General features: G+C 39.6%; 1 protein-coding gene across 1 annotated transcript; it reads right to left on the reverse strand.

Moving 5' to 3' along the window:
• Positions 1–4234: 4234 nt before the first annotated feature.
• Positions 4235–15291, reverse strand: LOC139222491 (solute carrier family 12 member 3-like). The gene is made up of 27 exons (XM_070854269.1): positions 15110–15291; positions 14602–14799; positions 13901–13988; positions 13685–13760; positions 12028–12123; positions 11778–11917; positions 11350–11460; positions 11124–11235; positions 10450–10580; positions 10268–10352; positions 9683–9840; positions 9434–9541; positions 9086–9209; positions 8869–8970; positions 8492–8647; positions 8267–8366; positions 7981–8092; positions 7703–7837; positions 7460–7566; positions 6970–7052; positions 6793–6861; positions 6302–6406; positions 6089–6200; positions 5674–5760; positions 5034–5172; positions 4848–4915; positions 4235–4373 (listed from the first exon to the last, which is right to left on the reverse strand). Exons 1-27 carry the CDS (start codon positions 15289–15291, stop codon positions 4235–4237), a joined length of 3123 nt encoding a protein of 1040 aa, XP_070710370.1.
• Between the last annotated feature and the right edge of the window lie 423 nt (positions 15292–15714).

Consider the following 15714-nt stretch of genomic DNA (forward strand, 5'->3'; position numbering starts at 1 on the left):
CTCTAAAAAAAAGCCAAATTAAATCCATCAGTAACGTCAAACACAGTCTGTGTTATCTAGTTGCATTTAAGAATGGCACCCATGGAGACCCATTGCCTCTAATCACTCAATCAAGTTTTCGGGCTACAAAATGTTTTTTAGTGCGCTTAACAAACTCCACGAAGATATTCTGATATTTTTGTTTATGGATCCTGTAGAACATTATGATGTTAGTCTGTCTTTTACTCTTAAATGAGGAACTGCTTATGTAAAAGTTAAATTAAATGACGCCATTATGACTCCGAATTAACAGTTTATTCGGCACCAGAGAAAACACTTACCCACTTAAATGTGATCATGACTGAAATATAGTTTTCCATATTGTAGCCATCATTAGAGCCTCACCAATAAGAAGAATGTATTGTATAACAAGCAAAACATTACAGATTTTTCTTTTTTTCCCCAAAAAGATACAATAGGATACAAAAAACCCCAAAAGATCCACACTTTACCATCAAAACACAAACTAATCATTGTTATCTGCCATCCAGCAATAATAAAGTAAGTCATTCAGATATTTTAGGTCAAGGAGACAGAAGAACAAGTTTTCTTTATGGTTAGTAAAAATAAAACCATTCATTAAACCCAGACAGCATATATGCAATAGTGTAAAGTTCTTCAAAAGTAATACATCACACAGAATAAATGAATAAAACTTCTGTCAGCAGTTTTACCACTTAGAACACATGAAATTAAACTTCATATTATCCAGCTTTTTGAACCACTTGTGTTCTCCTCCTCTTTCCATGGCTCCAGACACGTCACAGTCGTCACGCTGTCCCTCTGAGGCCCAGTTCTTATAGTGGACTGCCTCGTCACTGACCCAGAACCAGAAATCCAGAGTGCAAGTGTAGCGCAGTCCCATCCAGACAAAATCAGTCGAGGCATTACGGGCTCTCTGTTGGATCCAGATCTGCTCGAGAGGGTTAGTGATGGAGACCAGGTCATTGTAGTTCTCTCTGCAGTGATATAAGGCATCCTCCCAGGTCTTGCACTCTTTGATCAGGATCACGTTATCTGTCATGGAGGAAATAGAGGCAAACACAGGACCATACCAGCAGCTTTGTTCAGTCAATATGGGTTTTTCAGTGCCGATTTAAATGCTGCTAATGTCAAACATCTTAAGACATCATCAAATGTCTTAACAACATCTTGAGCAGCACAGGAGCTAGCAGTGTCATACATAATGCAGTCGTTAACATAAACAAGACTCCAAAAAACTGTTGAGACAAGACTCACCTTCATAGCAAAGGAAAGGTTTTGGACGTTGACACTCATCAGAGCCCCATTTTCCAGAACTATTTAGCATAGTCACGGCAAATGCCTTGTTTTCGCCATCCTGAAACCCCGGGTCCCAGTCTCTGAAAGAGAAATTGCTCCCATCTGACCACCCCCAGGTGTCTCTGAACAAGCCGGTCCACCAGCTGTCTTGTTCATTACTGGTTTCCATCTGGAGTTCTCTGTCGTCTAACTGACTGAATCCACTGACCAAATCAGTGTGCTCTTTTCTGCAGTAACTCTGAGCGTTTAGCCAGTTCATCGTATCGTTTATAACATGGAATGTTTTATTGGATTTCTGTGTTTCTGTGGAGTAAACAGAAAAAAAAATGCATGCAAGTTATCAAGTCATTTATACACATATCATCCTATAAATTGTATCATATGATTCAGTCAGAAGTTGGATTATTAGCAACCCATTTTCACCATCGTAGCAGATGAATGGTTTTTCTGAATTACAATTGTAGTCAGTCATGGTCCGATTATTATTTAGCACCACACAGTTCTTAGTATCATCGAGCTCCGCCAGGCTTCCTGGACTCCAACGATTTCTATTTTCATGGTACTCCACCCCCGGCAGAGACCAGTGCCACTTCCTCGAATTATGCTTTGACAGCCCAATCCAGGCGTCCTTTTCATTTTTTGTAGAGAGGCGGAGTCTCTTCATGTCTGTCATGTCAGACACTGTGGCCAGATCAGTGAAACAGTCTCTACAGTGCTTCTGGGCTTCGTGCCAGGTCTTTTCCACCTCAATGAAGTGGTACTTACAGAGGTGACATGTGAAGAAAGAGCACTGACCTAACAACAGAAAAAAACATGAATGAATTAGCTTTCCTGCTTATTGCATAGCAAAAATGTCACTAGTGAATCAAAATCAGGAGGCTACAGCAATATCACTTATATCATAGCTCTTAATTTAGTCCAGTTGCTTGGTTGGTGAAAGTAGTCTATTTGACTCGACTATTTGATGAAGCTATTGTGATTTTAACCTAAAAACGGCAGCTATAGTTGTAGATCTGGTACACTGATACACTTACCCATCAGAATGAGCAGAAACAGGCTCCACTGCATCTTTGCTCTGGTAGATGAAGCTGATATTTTAGTGTGCAGTGAACCAAACACAATGAGTGTAACCGCTTGTCACCACTCCCTCCAGTATACAAAGTTTAGTCGAAAAAGGAAGCTGAATATAGGAAAGGTAGGAAATATGCAAACCATTGTCAAGCCAAAACAGTGCATATGAAAGTTTCTACTTTCAGCAACATGCACGTTAAAGTGCAATACAACATTTTATGTTTTTGGGTGCTGGTGACACAAAAAATAAGAGAAATGCACCGTAAGATGCATTTACCAGTCAATTCAAAACACATCTGACACGTCATCAAAAATTAAATATTGCATTGTGAGCTTAACAAAGGTTCACCCTTTGTAAAAGCTACAAAATTAAGCAACATTTGTAAAAGTCTAAAGCTGCAGTTATAGTGGTTGTATCATAAATAAAAACTTCAAATTAATATGATAAACAAGTTTAGACATTATTGGTATATTGATTTATAATGTATGCAAAACAATATATCTGTTTTTTAACAAATAAAAGCACTGAAAAACCATTTGGCACATGGCAGGGACATGGAAAAACTATTTTCAGTTTTAGAACATAAAACATACACTGTGCTGTCCAGCTTCACAAACATTACAAAAGAGTTTGGTGTTTTGGTTTACAAACATACGTGATTTCTTCCCTCTTCGCTTCGCTCTGGTGTCTCTCCTTGAGGTGCTGATGCCGTCTGCTCCCAGTTAACTCTGGCATGATCTAATAGCACGATGAACTCCCGTGGCCACCTCAGTGTCAGCATTTGAATATTAAAATGCAAAACGTTAAGATCCCCATCACTGCCAGAAAGAACCATTGATGATGAGAAGTCCACGCCCTTTTATTTTACATTTATGTAATGAAAAAGAGAACTGAAGTAGAAAACAGTGGACTGCTGAATGTCCGACATGCAAAAACAGAAACTGTCATTCCAAAAGTCAAATTCAGTGGCCGCTTATGGGGGAAATAGATGAAAGGTGCTGCAAAGTGAAAAGAATAAATAAATAGAAATAGAAAGGTTTCACATGTGTGTCAGGGCAGAGAAGTGCTCTTTTTGTAATTTTGTATTTAGTTTGAATCAGTTGTTATCTTGAAACAGTTGAAAGTTGTCATTTAGAAATGAAACCAACCCTGTTCATGCTTTTTGGTCTCCTTTTATATAATATTCAAATATCCAGGTTTCAGATCGTTATCATCACCAGGAAACTGTCTGTTTAGCACAGCTGTAATTTAATGTAATATTATAGAAAACAAACATATCACAGTATTGAGCAGATAAAATGTACATTACATAAAATGCAGCCCGAACAAATAGTACAGTAATACAGTAATACATTTCCTGTTATTTCAGACACAGCTGAGCAGTCACATCATTTTTTACAGAAAAATAATAAATAAATCACACAGTGGTGTAGAAAACAACATCAAATCAAAAAATGCTGTAAATGATATTTGTATAATGTTCATACTATTTTTAAATACAAACTCCCAAATACAGAGCAAATTTCTTCAATCAGACATTCAATTTTTCGGCTCCAGTGACACTCAATATGTAACATAATGGGACTTTTTACATAGTGATTACAGTAAGCATGGCAAGCGCAGTAAATGTAGCACTAATCTTACAAACACAAGCCTCTCATTCTTGTTTTTAGAGTCCTTGATTTGGAGACGACTGCAGACTCATCATAATAATGATAGATAGAAGTTTGTTAAGATACATTGCACGTTATTATATTGTTATTATTTCACATTTCTCCCTTTTGTTCCCTGGGTATTGTTTTCATTCACTATCTGAAAATATCCGTCCCTATGAGACAGGATTCACTGGCAGTAGAAAGTGAGGACGTTCTGCTGGTTTCCTCGTATGAGCACCGCGGGGCAGTGGAGGCCGCAGGTCAGAGTATCCAGCCAGGCCATGTACAGAGCACTGGGGCAGTCGCTGTGGGGCACAGGAAGGCTCCTGCAAATTCACATGAACAGCACAATGAGAAGAGTCAGACTAGTGCACGCCGTGGTTTGCACTCAACCTGAAATCTCTCCCACCTCTTTCTTTTTTCTGAACCTATATTATCTCCATATAACCCACCCACTGTAAAATAAATATGACAACAACAACAAAAACACACTTAAATGTCAGAAATTAGTCTTTTGGCCCCTTAGCTCCAAGCAATTAAAGTCTAAATGGTTCAGCATGATATTTCATACAAGAGTGTGCTTCCAACTCTGTGGCAGCAGTTTAGAGAGGGTCATCTCCTGTTTCAACAGGAGCCTGGTCAGTTAAGAAGTGGTGGTCAGAATATGGCGTGGAAGGACTTTACAGGCCCGACTTCAGTCCCATTCAACACATGCTTGCATGATGTTCACATGCTTTGTTCCCATACCAACATACTTGTTACACCCTGAACTGAACTGATAAGTTAAACTATGCACTCACACGAGCACGAGAGCAGCGTGTTGTGAATTCCTCCGGATGATTTCATTCAGCCTCACTTTTCTCTCAGACTGTAAAGGAAGGGGATAAAAGATTAAGATAAAAGTAAGTAAACTGGTCACTGATGACTATTTAACTATTCCCGGCGGCTCACATCAGAAAGGACAGCATGCTGTTGGACACACACACCTTAAGTTTGAAGGCCTCAAACTCTTTGTCTGATATTTTCCATGATGCTCTTTGTCTCGGTTCCTGAACTGAGTCACCTTCCTCCTGTTCATCATCATATAGCCTGAAGGGAGCGATGCTGTCCACAAACCTACTCAGACTGAGGAGCAGCCAGGGCAAAAGCACAGAAGTCAGCATGCAGTGAAGGACAGAGATAAAATCTAGTTAAATTACCAGGTTCAAAGACGTCTTTACATGTGTGAAACACGATTTTAAGTTTAAATATTGGCAGCTCCACCAAGTGTCTGTTGGTCAAATATAATAAAGAAATGTCCATGTCTATTCTTTTTTATCAAGTCTATCAAGTAGTGATAGGCAGAAGTGCATTAAAAACCCATTGTGGCTGATTTATCTTATTTCAAGGCAGCATTTTATGTGCATTTCATAGAATGTGTCATCTTGGACAGTGCCATATGGAGCGCCACAAGCTACAAGTTTTAAATCCTGCGCATGATGGCTTTAATATTTTGTCATTTGTTTGTTCAAAATAAAAGTAAAAAGTGTGAGGTGGTGAAAACCATCACAGCCAGCCAGTATAGAATGATCCCTTCCTTCCTTCAGTGTTGTTGTGACAGTGAACACAAAGGTTTTCCAGACATACTTCTTGGCCTGTGGACGCCTCTCGCTGTCCGTCATCACCGTGACGTCGTTAAAATCCAAACGAAACCTCTTCAGCAGAGCGATCATCCTGAAAATAACAACCAAAGTCTGAGCTCATCAGTTTCCACGGACCATCATGCACCGTGTTATATACTGCAACACAGAAGTCCATGAACTGGAACCAGAAATCAGAATTTTTAATGTACCGGACAAAACACCACCACTAATGGAGATCAGTACCAATTGATATTAAACTGTAGATATTTTCATTACTTCTGAAATGAATTGATATATTTCTCTATAACGTGTTACTTTGCTTTCTTGCTTATTTCCCTTTAATAGTTTTCCAGCATTACTTGACTGTATATTAATTAATTATTAATCATTTATCCCAGAAGGCGAAACAGAAAACCTACTCGTTGCGGCCTTCCTCCATGTTTTGTTCATCTCCTACGATGAAGACCCTGACCTTACTGTGGTGCCAGTGTTTCCTCCTGGTGAGCAGGTAAGGCACCAGCAGAGTCAGGCCTGAAAGGAGACGAAGAAGAGAAATGCTGCAGCTAAGAACAACGACAGCCATGGTAGATGTGTATGACCTGGAGGGGGGCTTAGCCTCTCTTTGGGCTCACCTCCATCGTCAGCTATCCAGTAGACGTCAATGGTCTTCTTCCCCTGGTCGTTCTGAAACACCGTCTTGATCTGATCACTGTCGCCTTTATCAGAGAGGTTGTCAGCTGTAACATCGGGGCCAAGAAGAGGGAGCCAGTAATTATATTTACTCTGAGTGAACCAAGCAATAAGATACTGAGATGTCTCAGTACGATGATTAAATACTGTAACTGCTCAGGTGGCCATGAAGCAACACATCGTCTGGTCCATTAAGGCATTAGGCAAACTTGTGAGCTGGCAATTTCTCATTCACACATCCAGTGCTGATGGAGTAATGTTAGGATTAATTTGGAGGTGTATGTGTGCCCACATGGCAAATGAAAATCTAATATCCACTGTCTTTTAGCTCCGTTTTTGGTCTCTACCAACTCCTGAGTGAAATATCAGGCTCTTTAGCTGCTAAATGTCTCAATATGTTCGTCAGCTAGTCTTTAACTGTGTAAGTGCTCACCTGGTTCCCTCTCAGGAGACTGCTGGTTGTCGTTTTCAACAGCTTCATCAGGCTCAAAGCCCTGGTTCACTGGACGGACAGACATCACATCCTTCACCATTTGTTTATTTTGTTGAATTTTATACAAATATGTGACGCTATCGCAAAACACACAGAGAAACAAACTGGATTTCTAACCTTCAGAATCAAACTGGTCAGAGATATCCAGCCCGTCCATCATCCTCAAGATGCACAAACAGTAGTTGGAGTCAAAGGTATCGCTAGAGAAAAGAAAAGCAAGAGAAGAAGAACAAACTAAGATGGGGGTTTTAACGCGAAGATGGATATACAAATTAATAATTCTGCCACATCGTCGACAAATCATTTCATCAAGGCAACATTATACACCCAGTTGCCAGTTTATGAATTATATTAATGCTCAAACTAACAGTCTAATACAACAGTATTCAACATGATGGTAGGAATTACTGCAGGGCTGCTGCATTAGTCTGGATTATTTATAGCTAAGTGTATCTAATAAACCGGCAACTGACTGGATGTCTATGGCAGCACTTACGTGTTTATCTCTAGAGTTTGGAGTTAAGAATATTAAAATATTAAAGTATAAATTATGTTTACTGTATGTTAATAGTTCCTAAACCTCTGTCTTTTCTTTAGCCACACTTACTATATGGTGTTGATGTAATCTTCAATGCTTTCAGGTGTACTGTCCCTCCAGTTTGCCTTGAAGCCCAGGACCAGAGTGTTGGGCTTCAGCTTGCCAAGACCAGAAGCCTTAAAAATGTCAAGTGAGAACAAATATCAGAACAGAATCTGAACCTAGATTAAGTCAAACTTTGAACATTTGAAGCAGTAGTTATGCAGTTATGTGTAGTTACTTTTCAAAAAAGAGCAATAAGAGATGTTTCACCTGCAGCAAGTGTCGCGCCCCCACTCTGAGGCTGCCAGCAGTGAAAGGAGTGTAAAACGAGCGCACCTTCCTCTTGTTCATCCATTTCACCAACCAGTCTGTGGCGTCCTGCGGCCGAGTCTGCCTGTCCTGCTCCTGGAGCAGTTTATTGAAAGACATAAATGCAAGCTAGAGACCTGATGAAAAGCTACTATGGGATAGTGTCTTAAGTAAAGGGATATAAATCATCACTTTTATTTTCATCTTGGAAACAAAACTGTTGAAACTAAATGACTGACCGTGATTATGTCCCCACAGATCATGAGGCTTATATGTTTGGTGAAGGAGCCAACAAAGTCGACCAGGGCTGGTCGCTGGTTTGGTGGCCCCGTCAGGACAAGACATTGAGGTCTGAAATTAACACACTCACAGTATAAATCAGTACTATCACGACTGAAAATTACTTTTAAAAGACAAAATGTAAATGCAGAGCAGAATAATTTTTTCCAACTAAATAAAAATGTATGAGATCAAATTTGACATAAAAAAATCATTTGGATGCATAACAAATTCTTAGTCACTCACCTAAAATTCTTGACATGATCCTCGACACCGGACAGAGAGACGGTGTAAGACAAAGCCAAGTTGTAACTACCCGCTTGGACTGACGAACCCCAGTTGACCTCTGTGGATGTGAAAACACACATGAAAGAAGTGAGACACAAACCTAAAATAACTCATTCTACGTCAATCCAGACCACATTAGTCTCATAACTGCATTTCAAAATGTATCATTTGTTTTGGACTCACTTGGCTTATTGTAGTTGACGTATCCAAACAGGAAGAAGATGATGCAGAAGGTGGTGAGAGCAGCCCACCAGGTAAACCGGAACATCAGCACCACAGAGATCACCGCCCCAAACAAAGCTGTCCATTTACTGTAGTAGTGAAATGATGGCCTCCAACCTAAAGGGGACGACCGTGAGAAATAGAGAACCTCTGTATTTACAGGACAGGTAAGCACATCCTAAATGTCTTAGAAGACAAGCTGTGGCTATATTATGGAAAACATTAGGTGTTAGGCGATTGCTGTGTGTTTCCTCCGGACAGTCAGCGTTGGTCTCTTTTAGCCTTTTGCCTGGACAGAAAAGCTCATATGGGGAATTTTGTGTGTCAGCATATCTCACCTGGGGAGTTGGTGATCGATGCGTAAAAGCAGCTGAAGTTGATCAGGCTGTAGGAACACAGGAAGAAGTTGGAGATCAAGGATGCGATGGTGTCCAGCTTAGCTGTTACGATACGTGAGAAAGAAATCAAAAACACATTACAAATCTAGAGAAGAAATATATGAATCAATAATTCCAATTAAAAAAAAAAACGATGACAGTATTAGATTGCACCCACCAATGAGAATGAAGGCCACGGCAATGACATAGCAGAGAATGTAAGCCCGGAGTGGCTCATCATTTTTCCCATAACCCTTTGCAAAGAATCCGATGTATGGGTATATGTTGTCTCTACACAAACACTGGCAGATAAAGAAGAAAATATAAGTTGATAAAGTGATGATAAAGCGCTCTGCACATGGGACATTAGTGCTATGTAGCACTTTCACAGTCTGCCAATAAATGTGCCAGCTTTTTTATAAGAAAACTCACCAATCATGTTTAAAAACCAGCTTTTAAGAGAGGAAAAATAAATGAATGTTTTATTAGTTGTTTTTTTTTTCAGGATTTAGCTGTGCTTTCTCACCTGAAAGACTTTAGGGGCGGAGACGAGGAAGCCGAGGGCAGAAGACAAGCTGGCTGCAAAGACACCAGCAGTGATGAGGTGGGAAGAACCTGAAATTTGGCCCATTACCTGTTTGGAATAATCACCATTAAGAATCACTATTTACATTTTCATATACAGTTATGATCACAGGTTTATGAACACGCATTATAAACATCAAAATTCAAAGAGAATGGTTTCATTTTACAAACATTTTACAAAAAATGGTACCTTGTTATTGTTAGCCAAACCATGTGTACAAGACTGCGACTGAATGCACTCTGTGAAGTTCCAGCCAAAGTCACATCCCAGACCCACACAGCCATCAGTGATGTTTCCATGTAAAATGTCACTCATGTTACCAGAAGCATCCCGCACCACACACGATGCTGGAAGAGAATGAAGATGTAAATATTATAGTCATGATGTAATGTGACGTCCAAGGTGTGTTACCTGTCAAACGTGGAATAAATAAAGTTCTATACAGCCTATGAATGCACTTTGTTGTTACATCAGTCCCTGATGAGTACTGACAAGAGGTTTGAAGAGTCCTGTGTGATGTCATGAAGTGTTGATGTCAAAGTCCGTCAAATCTCTCTTTTGTCTGCCACTTCGGGCCCATCGGCCCTCTCATGCTCATGCAGTACAATGATGACACTGCTCTTAACATTTGTAATAAATCCTCAGGGCCCGTGCCTCCAGTCTGTCCTCTAGCACCTCAAACAATCCTGACTAGTTAAGATAATCAAAACAAATCATTTAAGAAACAAATCAATATGAAATACAACCAGCTTGTACAACAAGAGAGGAGCTTACCAACAGTTGCAGAAATAACTAGTTCGCTTAATGTAGTCCAGAAAATGGCAGTGAGGGTGCCTTTGGGGATAGCAGTGGCAGGGTCCTGCAAAAGGGATATAATACACAAGACAACATTCATGTAGTCCTGGTTGGCGGCTGTGATGTAAGAAGTATCTCTGTATTTTTATTTCTCATCATACTTTGAGGTCTCCAGAGATGTTGGCTCCGGACAGGATGCCAATGGCAGAAGGGAAGAAAATGGCAAACATCTGGAAAAAACCTTCATCAGGTTTTCTCCAGTCTGGTTTGAGGTTCGATATGAAGATCTCACCTAATGACAGGCAACAAAGAAACATTTTGCCCTCTGATAAAATGATGTATATGTACATCATATACACTTTAAAACAGCTAAGATGGAAATAGACGGAAATTTGTTAAAATATTGACTTTATAAAAAGATGTTCTGGCTGCAAATATGAAAGAATTTGAAATGATTATATTTCTAATTGCAAATTAAGAATAGATTTGTTGTGAACACTTAATCAGTCTAGTTAACAAATGAGATTAATTAATTCAATACATTCAAACAAGTCCTACAAATGAATTTAAAGGGACACATAGAAGTGCTTATTGATCTGACACCCAATGTGCATCTCTTATCTGTGCCCTCCAAAACTTTTAAAATACTGGTCACGCTTTAAGAACAACAGTGTTTACTGATGGTTGGAAATTGAAAACAGTAGTCTCTTGTGTTACAGTGCAATGTTTTGTTAGGTTAATATAATAGTCCCTACATAAAGTAAATTCAGTTGAATTATTCACACAGTTACTGTATTACAAAGGCAATAGTTTCACCAGAGAAGTCTGAACTCACTGCGGTATCCAAAGATGCCCTGTGCCTTTTTCTCTGGACTTGGAGGGATGATTGTTCCCACAAAGTAGTTAGAAAACGAGACCAAGAGAACTATAAAGAACACAATCTGGGCCTGAGAGACAATTGAGAGATAAGAAGAAAATGGAAGACCTTTTATAAAGAGCAAAAGTTAGTGAGATATTGACACATCCAGCGAATAAAATAAGATGCGTCAGGACAGGCTCACCTTGGACTCCCACTCCATTCCAGCCAATGAAATGAACAGAAGAATAGTCACCGTGATCACGCCAACAATACGCATGTCATTGACTTCATCAACCATGACGACACCAAACTCCTGCAAATTATTCACACGCACATATAAAACCAAACCGCTTTAAAGTGAGGAGTCATTGTAGGATCTTTGCTTAATATTTCAATTATTATCATAATGATATATGCCTTTATGATACCGATTCATTCATTTCAGGTTGTCAAATTCTTTTAGACAATTCACATAGTTATATAAAAAGACATGAAAAACCTCAGTAAAAGCAAAAAGTAAAACAATTAACTGAAAACATAGCAAACATTGGTTATCAGGCATTTTTCATTCTCAAGGCATGTAAAACTACTATCATTTATTTATTTTTAGGGTATTGAAACATAACTTACCTGCATTATATCAACAACCACCTCTGCAAAGCCAACAGTGTTGAGGGCACAGGCCAGAGCATTGGCAAAGGAAAAGACCATCCCAATGGGTCCACCAATTTCAGGACCCAAAGATCGGGAGATCATGAAATACGCCCCACCTGACGAGTGACACAGAAATGAGACTTCTCGTGAGAATACTGTGAGCGCTGAAAATTAGAAATCACTGAGAATGAATAAATGAATTTTTGTTTTGACTGCAGTGGCTGACCTGAGGTCACCCTCCCGTTGGTGGCGATGGCAGAGACGGAGAGGGCAGTTACTGAGGTCACCGTCACAGACATCAGGATGATAAGCCAGGTGAACACTGAGATGAGACAAATGAAGGTTTTAATGACACTATATTCATATTGTTGGGTATTTATTTTTAGGTTTCAAGGCCTGTGTCTCTATGTTTGTAAGAGAAAGGCCTGTTTCTGCTACTTTTTGCCTCTGCATGACCACGGGGGTTTACTGTACATACGTGCATCATCTCAGTCAGTCATTGGACCTCTTTAGTGGCACACACAACCACTCTATGTATACACTACTCACAAAAAGTTAGGGATATTCGGCTTTCAGGTGAAATTTCAGGATGAACCTAAAATGCATTCTAACCTTTCCAGGTGAACTTAATGTGACCTTCTCTAAACTTTTGAATGCACATGTCCAACTGTTCAGTGTTTCAGTACTTTCTGCACCAGCTGCTGTTCTCTAACAAGAAGCTTAACAGCAACATTCACAACAGGTTTGATCCATGAATCCACCAATACATTTCCTGCTTCACTTAGAATTGGTATTTAAACAGTCCTCCTCATCCTGCTGTTCACATTCTGACATCATGAGACCAAGACGACACCTAACAGTTGACCAGCAGCACCTCAACACTGGAGGCTTCAAACAGGAAGTCCTCAGACGGAGGTGTTCACTGAGCTTAGAGGGTCACAGAGTGTCATCAGGAGGTTGGAACAGTGATACAGAGACTGGAAGAGTCACAGAAAGGAGAGGAGTGGACGTCCTTTGGCCACATCCCAATTTATTGAGGCACCGAAAATGTTTTGTTGTGGTATACCTACCACTGTTGTGAGATTTTCTTTCAATAAATTGTTTAAGATGAATAAAATCACCAGTGCATGCTTCTACTTAAATGCCCTACTTTCATGATATAATGTCACTGTAGCATTCACTTTTTACATTTTCCATATATTTCACCTGAAAGTCAAATATCCCTAACTTTTTGTGAGTAGTGTGTGTATTAATCCAAAATGGAGAGTTTTTATCTATACTGCTCCCTCTGCATGGAGCCTTGCGAGTGTTGCTCTTACTATCTCATAATGTAAATCATTGCTGCAAAAACTGCATACTCTCTCTTCTAGCATGTTTTCAGGTACAGCATTTTAGAATTTAGTTGTGTTAGTCCCTCAGAGTTTTTACTTTAGTTTTAAGCTTTTATTTTATAAAGCATGATTTCGGATGTAATATCTCACAGCATGCACTTTTATCAAAATATCATCTTTAATAAGCCAGTTTGGCAAGTACTAGGTACTGTAAATGTAATGGGGTAAGGGTAATAACTATATATTGCAGGTTTAAACCCACACATAGTTAGTTGTTGATCAGTGCAGCTGCACATTTGGTTAAAATAGTCACATACGACAGTTCCTGTCTCTACAAAGTTTCCTGTAACACTGACTGGAGTGATGGAGAGCGAGTTGAAATGTCAATATTGAATAGAGGCTAAAATAACTTGTTTGAGATAAAAGTCTTCTCACATCATTCTGATGCAGCATAATGTGTAAAGGTAAATCAATTCACATATTACACGTGAGAGCGAGAAAGAAAAATCACAGCCACAAAACAGAGGAATGAAAGAGGAATTGAATACTCACAAACGCCTGCCTTAGAAGTGATCAGCGACAGGCGGAGAAATAGAATGACTCCCCAGATATTCAGCATGCAACGAACCTGTGACAAAAGTGAACAAAAACACCCACTAAGTGTTTTTCGGTGAGATGTTTGAGATCGTTTATACATGAAATGTTAAAACAAGTGAGGTGAGCAGTGTGTAATGTTTGTGCACTCAAGCACACGCAAGCGTTGCCCACCATGACTCCGGTCACCCAGCCAAATCGAACCGGAGCTTTCTCCTTTCGAGCTTGGGATTCTTCATTTCCGCCGTCTGTCACTGGCAGACTGCTAACTGAGTCTGGAGAAGTGTTTGTCACCTCCACCTCCTGTGAAGAAGAAGAGAGATGGTAACAATAATGTGGTGAGAACTTTATTTTGAAGATAAAAATTCAGATTCAGTGCATGTCTTTGTCAGTTTCAATTTGTACTTGCTAATCAGCTTCATAGTGTACAGCAAGAATAACTGATTCTACCCCCATGAATGGTGTAATCCTGTTAACAAATTTCTCAAAATTAACATTTACACTACTACTTTACAGTGTTGCAGATCAGACTTGGGTGGCACATACACATTTAAATTAAAATAGCCTAATAACAACAATAGTAAAAATGATTTAGCCCGTCCCTCAAATATTCAAAAACATGTGGAATTGGAAGAATAACACTGGCACATAATCAACTAAATGTGATTATACATACTGAATAACCACCCAGTGAGTTTTCTTTATGCATCACCTAAAGACCTTTGATTCTGAATGAGGGCTATTGAGGTCCATTACAATTTTAAAACAGTAGGGATGCATTGCTTGCTTGCAAAGAATAGATTTTTTTATGAAGCACACAGGTTATATTAAGAATCTAATCCATCTATTCATGGCTCAATAGGCAAGGGGTGTGCTAAATTGGATGAGATGTGGTTTCCTGGAGTGGAAAACTTCCCTCGGATGCCCTGCGAAGAGCCTCAAGAGATGGTCGGCTCCTCGTCTGCTGGTGCGGCAGTGTGCTGGCATAATGCTCCAGCTGCGGCACCAGGTCTAACGTGCTGTAGAAGGAATTCCTCCGCAGCTCCGACCTCGAGCCTCGGTGCTCCGCTGAGCTGTCAGGATAGGAGTGTTATTTTGAATAAAACAGAAAAAAGATCAGCAAGTTTCTTTAATGGCCACCAGCCCTCATGCTTGTAATATGAAGTCATTAAACTCAGCAGTGTTTCTGTATTTCAAGGTTTTGTTGTCAGTTTAATCACTTTGCCATTTTTCGCAGAACCAGGACCTTTATTGTATATCAATTTATTACTTTTGGTAAATATAACGTTGTTGAAAATTACATTTTAAAATTATGATTAGTTCCTCTAAAAGTTCTTATACAATAAATTATATACCAGCTTTACCAAAGAGGGGGTGACAAACCTCGAATCCATGTCTGAGACAACAATGGTCGGAGGAATTTGGAGGTTACCATCTTGTTGCTGGCTGCTGCAGTCAAAATGGTGTGTAGAATATTTGGGGGTTTGTTCCTTATTGGCTGAGAAGCGGACACGAGGGAGAATGCCCGACACCAACCCGTCACGTTTGGATGTGAACTGCCCCATCGGTACACGTCAATAATTCCTGGGAAACAGCATGGGCCGATTCAGAGTAAGGAAAAAAAGGCTGAAAAGCTGGAAACACAATTTTTGACATATTTTCAACACATATAAAAGTTATTAGTGAATAAACTTAAAAACTGAAAAATAATAAATGGAGGTCTGGAAAGCTCACGTCTCTCCAACTCAAACTCAAACTTGCAGTCTTCAGCTCCAGCTAACGTCGACTCAAGTGACATCACTTGAGTCAACAATTAATCAGATTTTGCGCAGATCTCTCTGGAGCCATAAAAAAAGGTTGACACAGTATTTCCCTTATATACTTCCCGATGACTGTAAGAAGATCATGTGTAGAAGCTGACTTCCATGTCATTAAAAAAAAAATCGAGTGCAGCTTTAAGTACACTGTAAACATGCGGGCCCATTATA

This window comes from Pempheris klunzingeri, chromosome 23, assembly GCF_042242105.1.
Source record: "Pempheris klunzingeri isolate RE-2024b chromosome 23, fPemKlu1.hap1, whole genome shotgun sequence".
In the NCBI taxonomy this organism is placed as follows: domain Eukaryota; kingdom Metazoa; phylum Chordata; class Actinopteri; order Acropomatiformes; family Pempheridae; genus Pempheris; species Pempheris klunzingeri.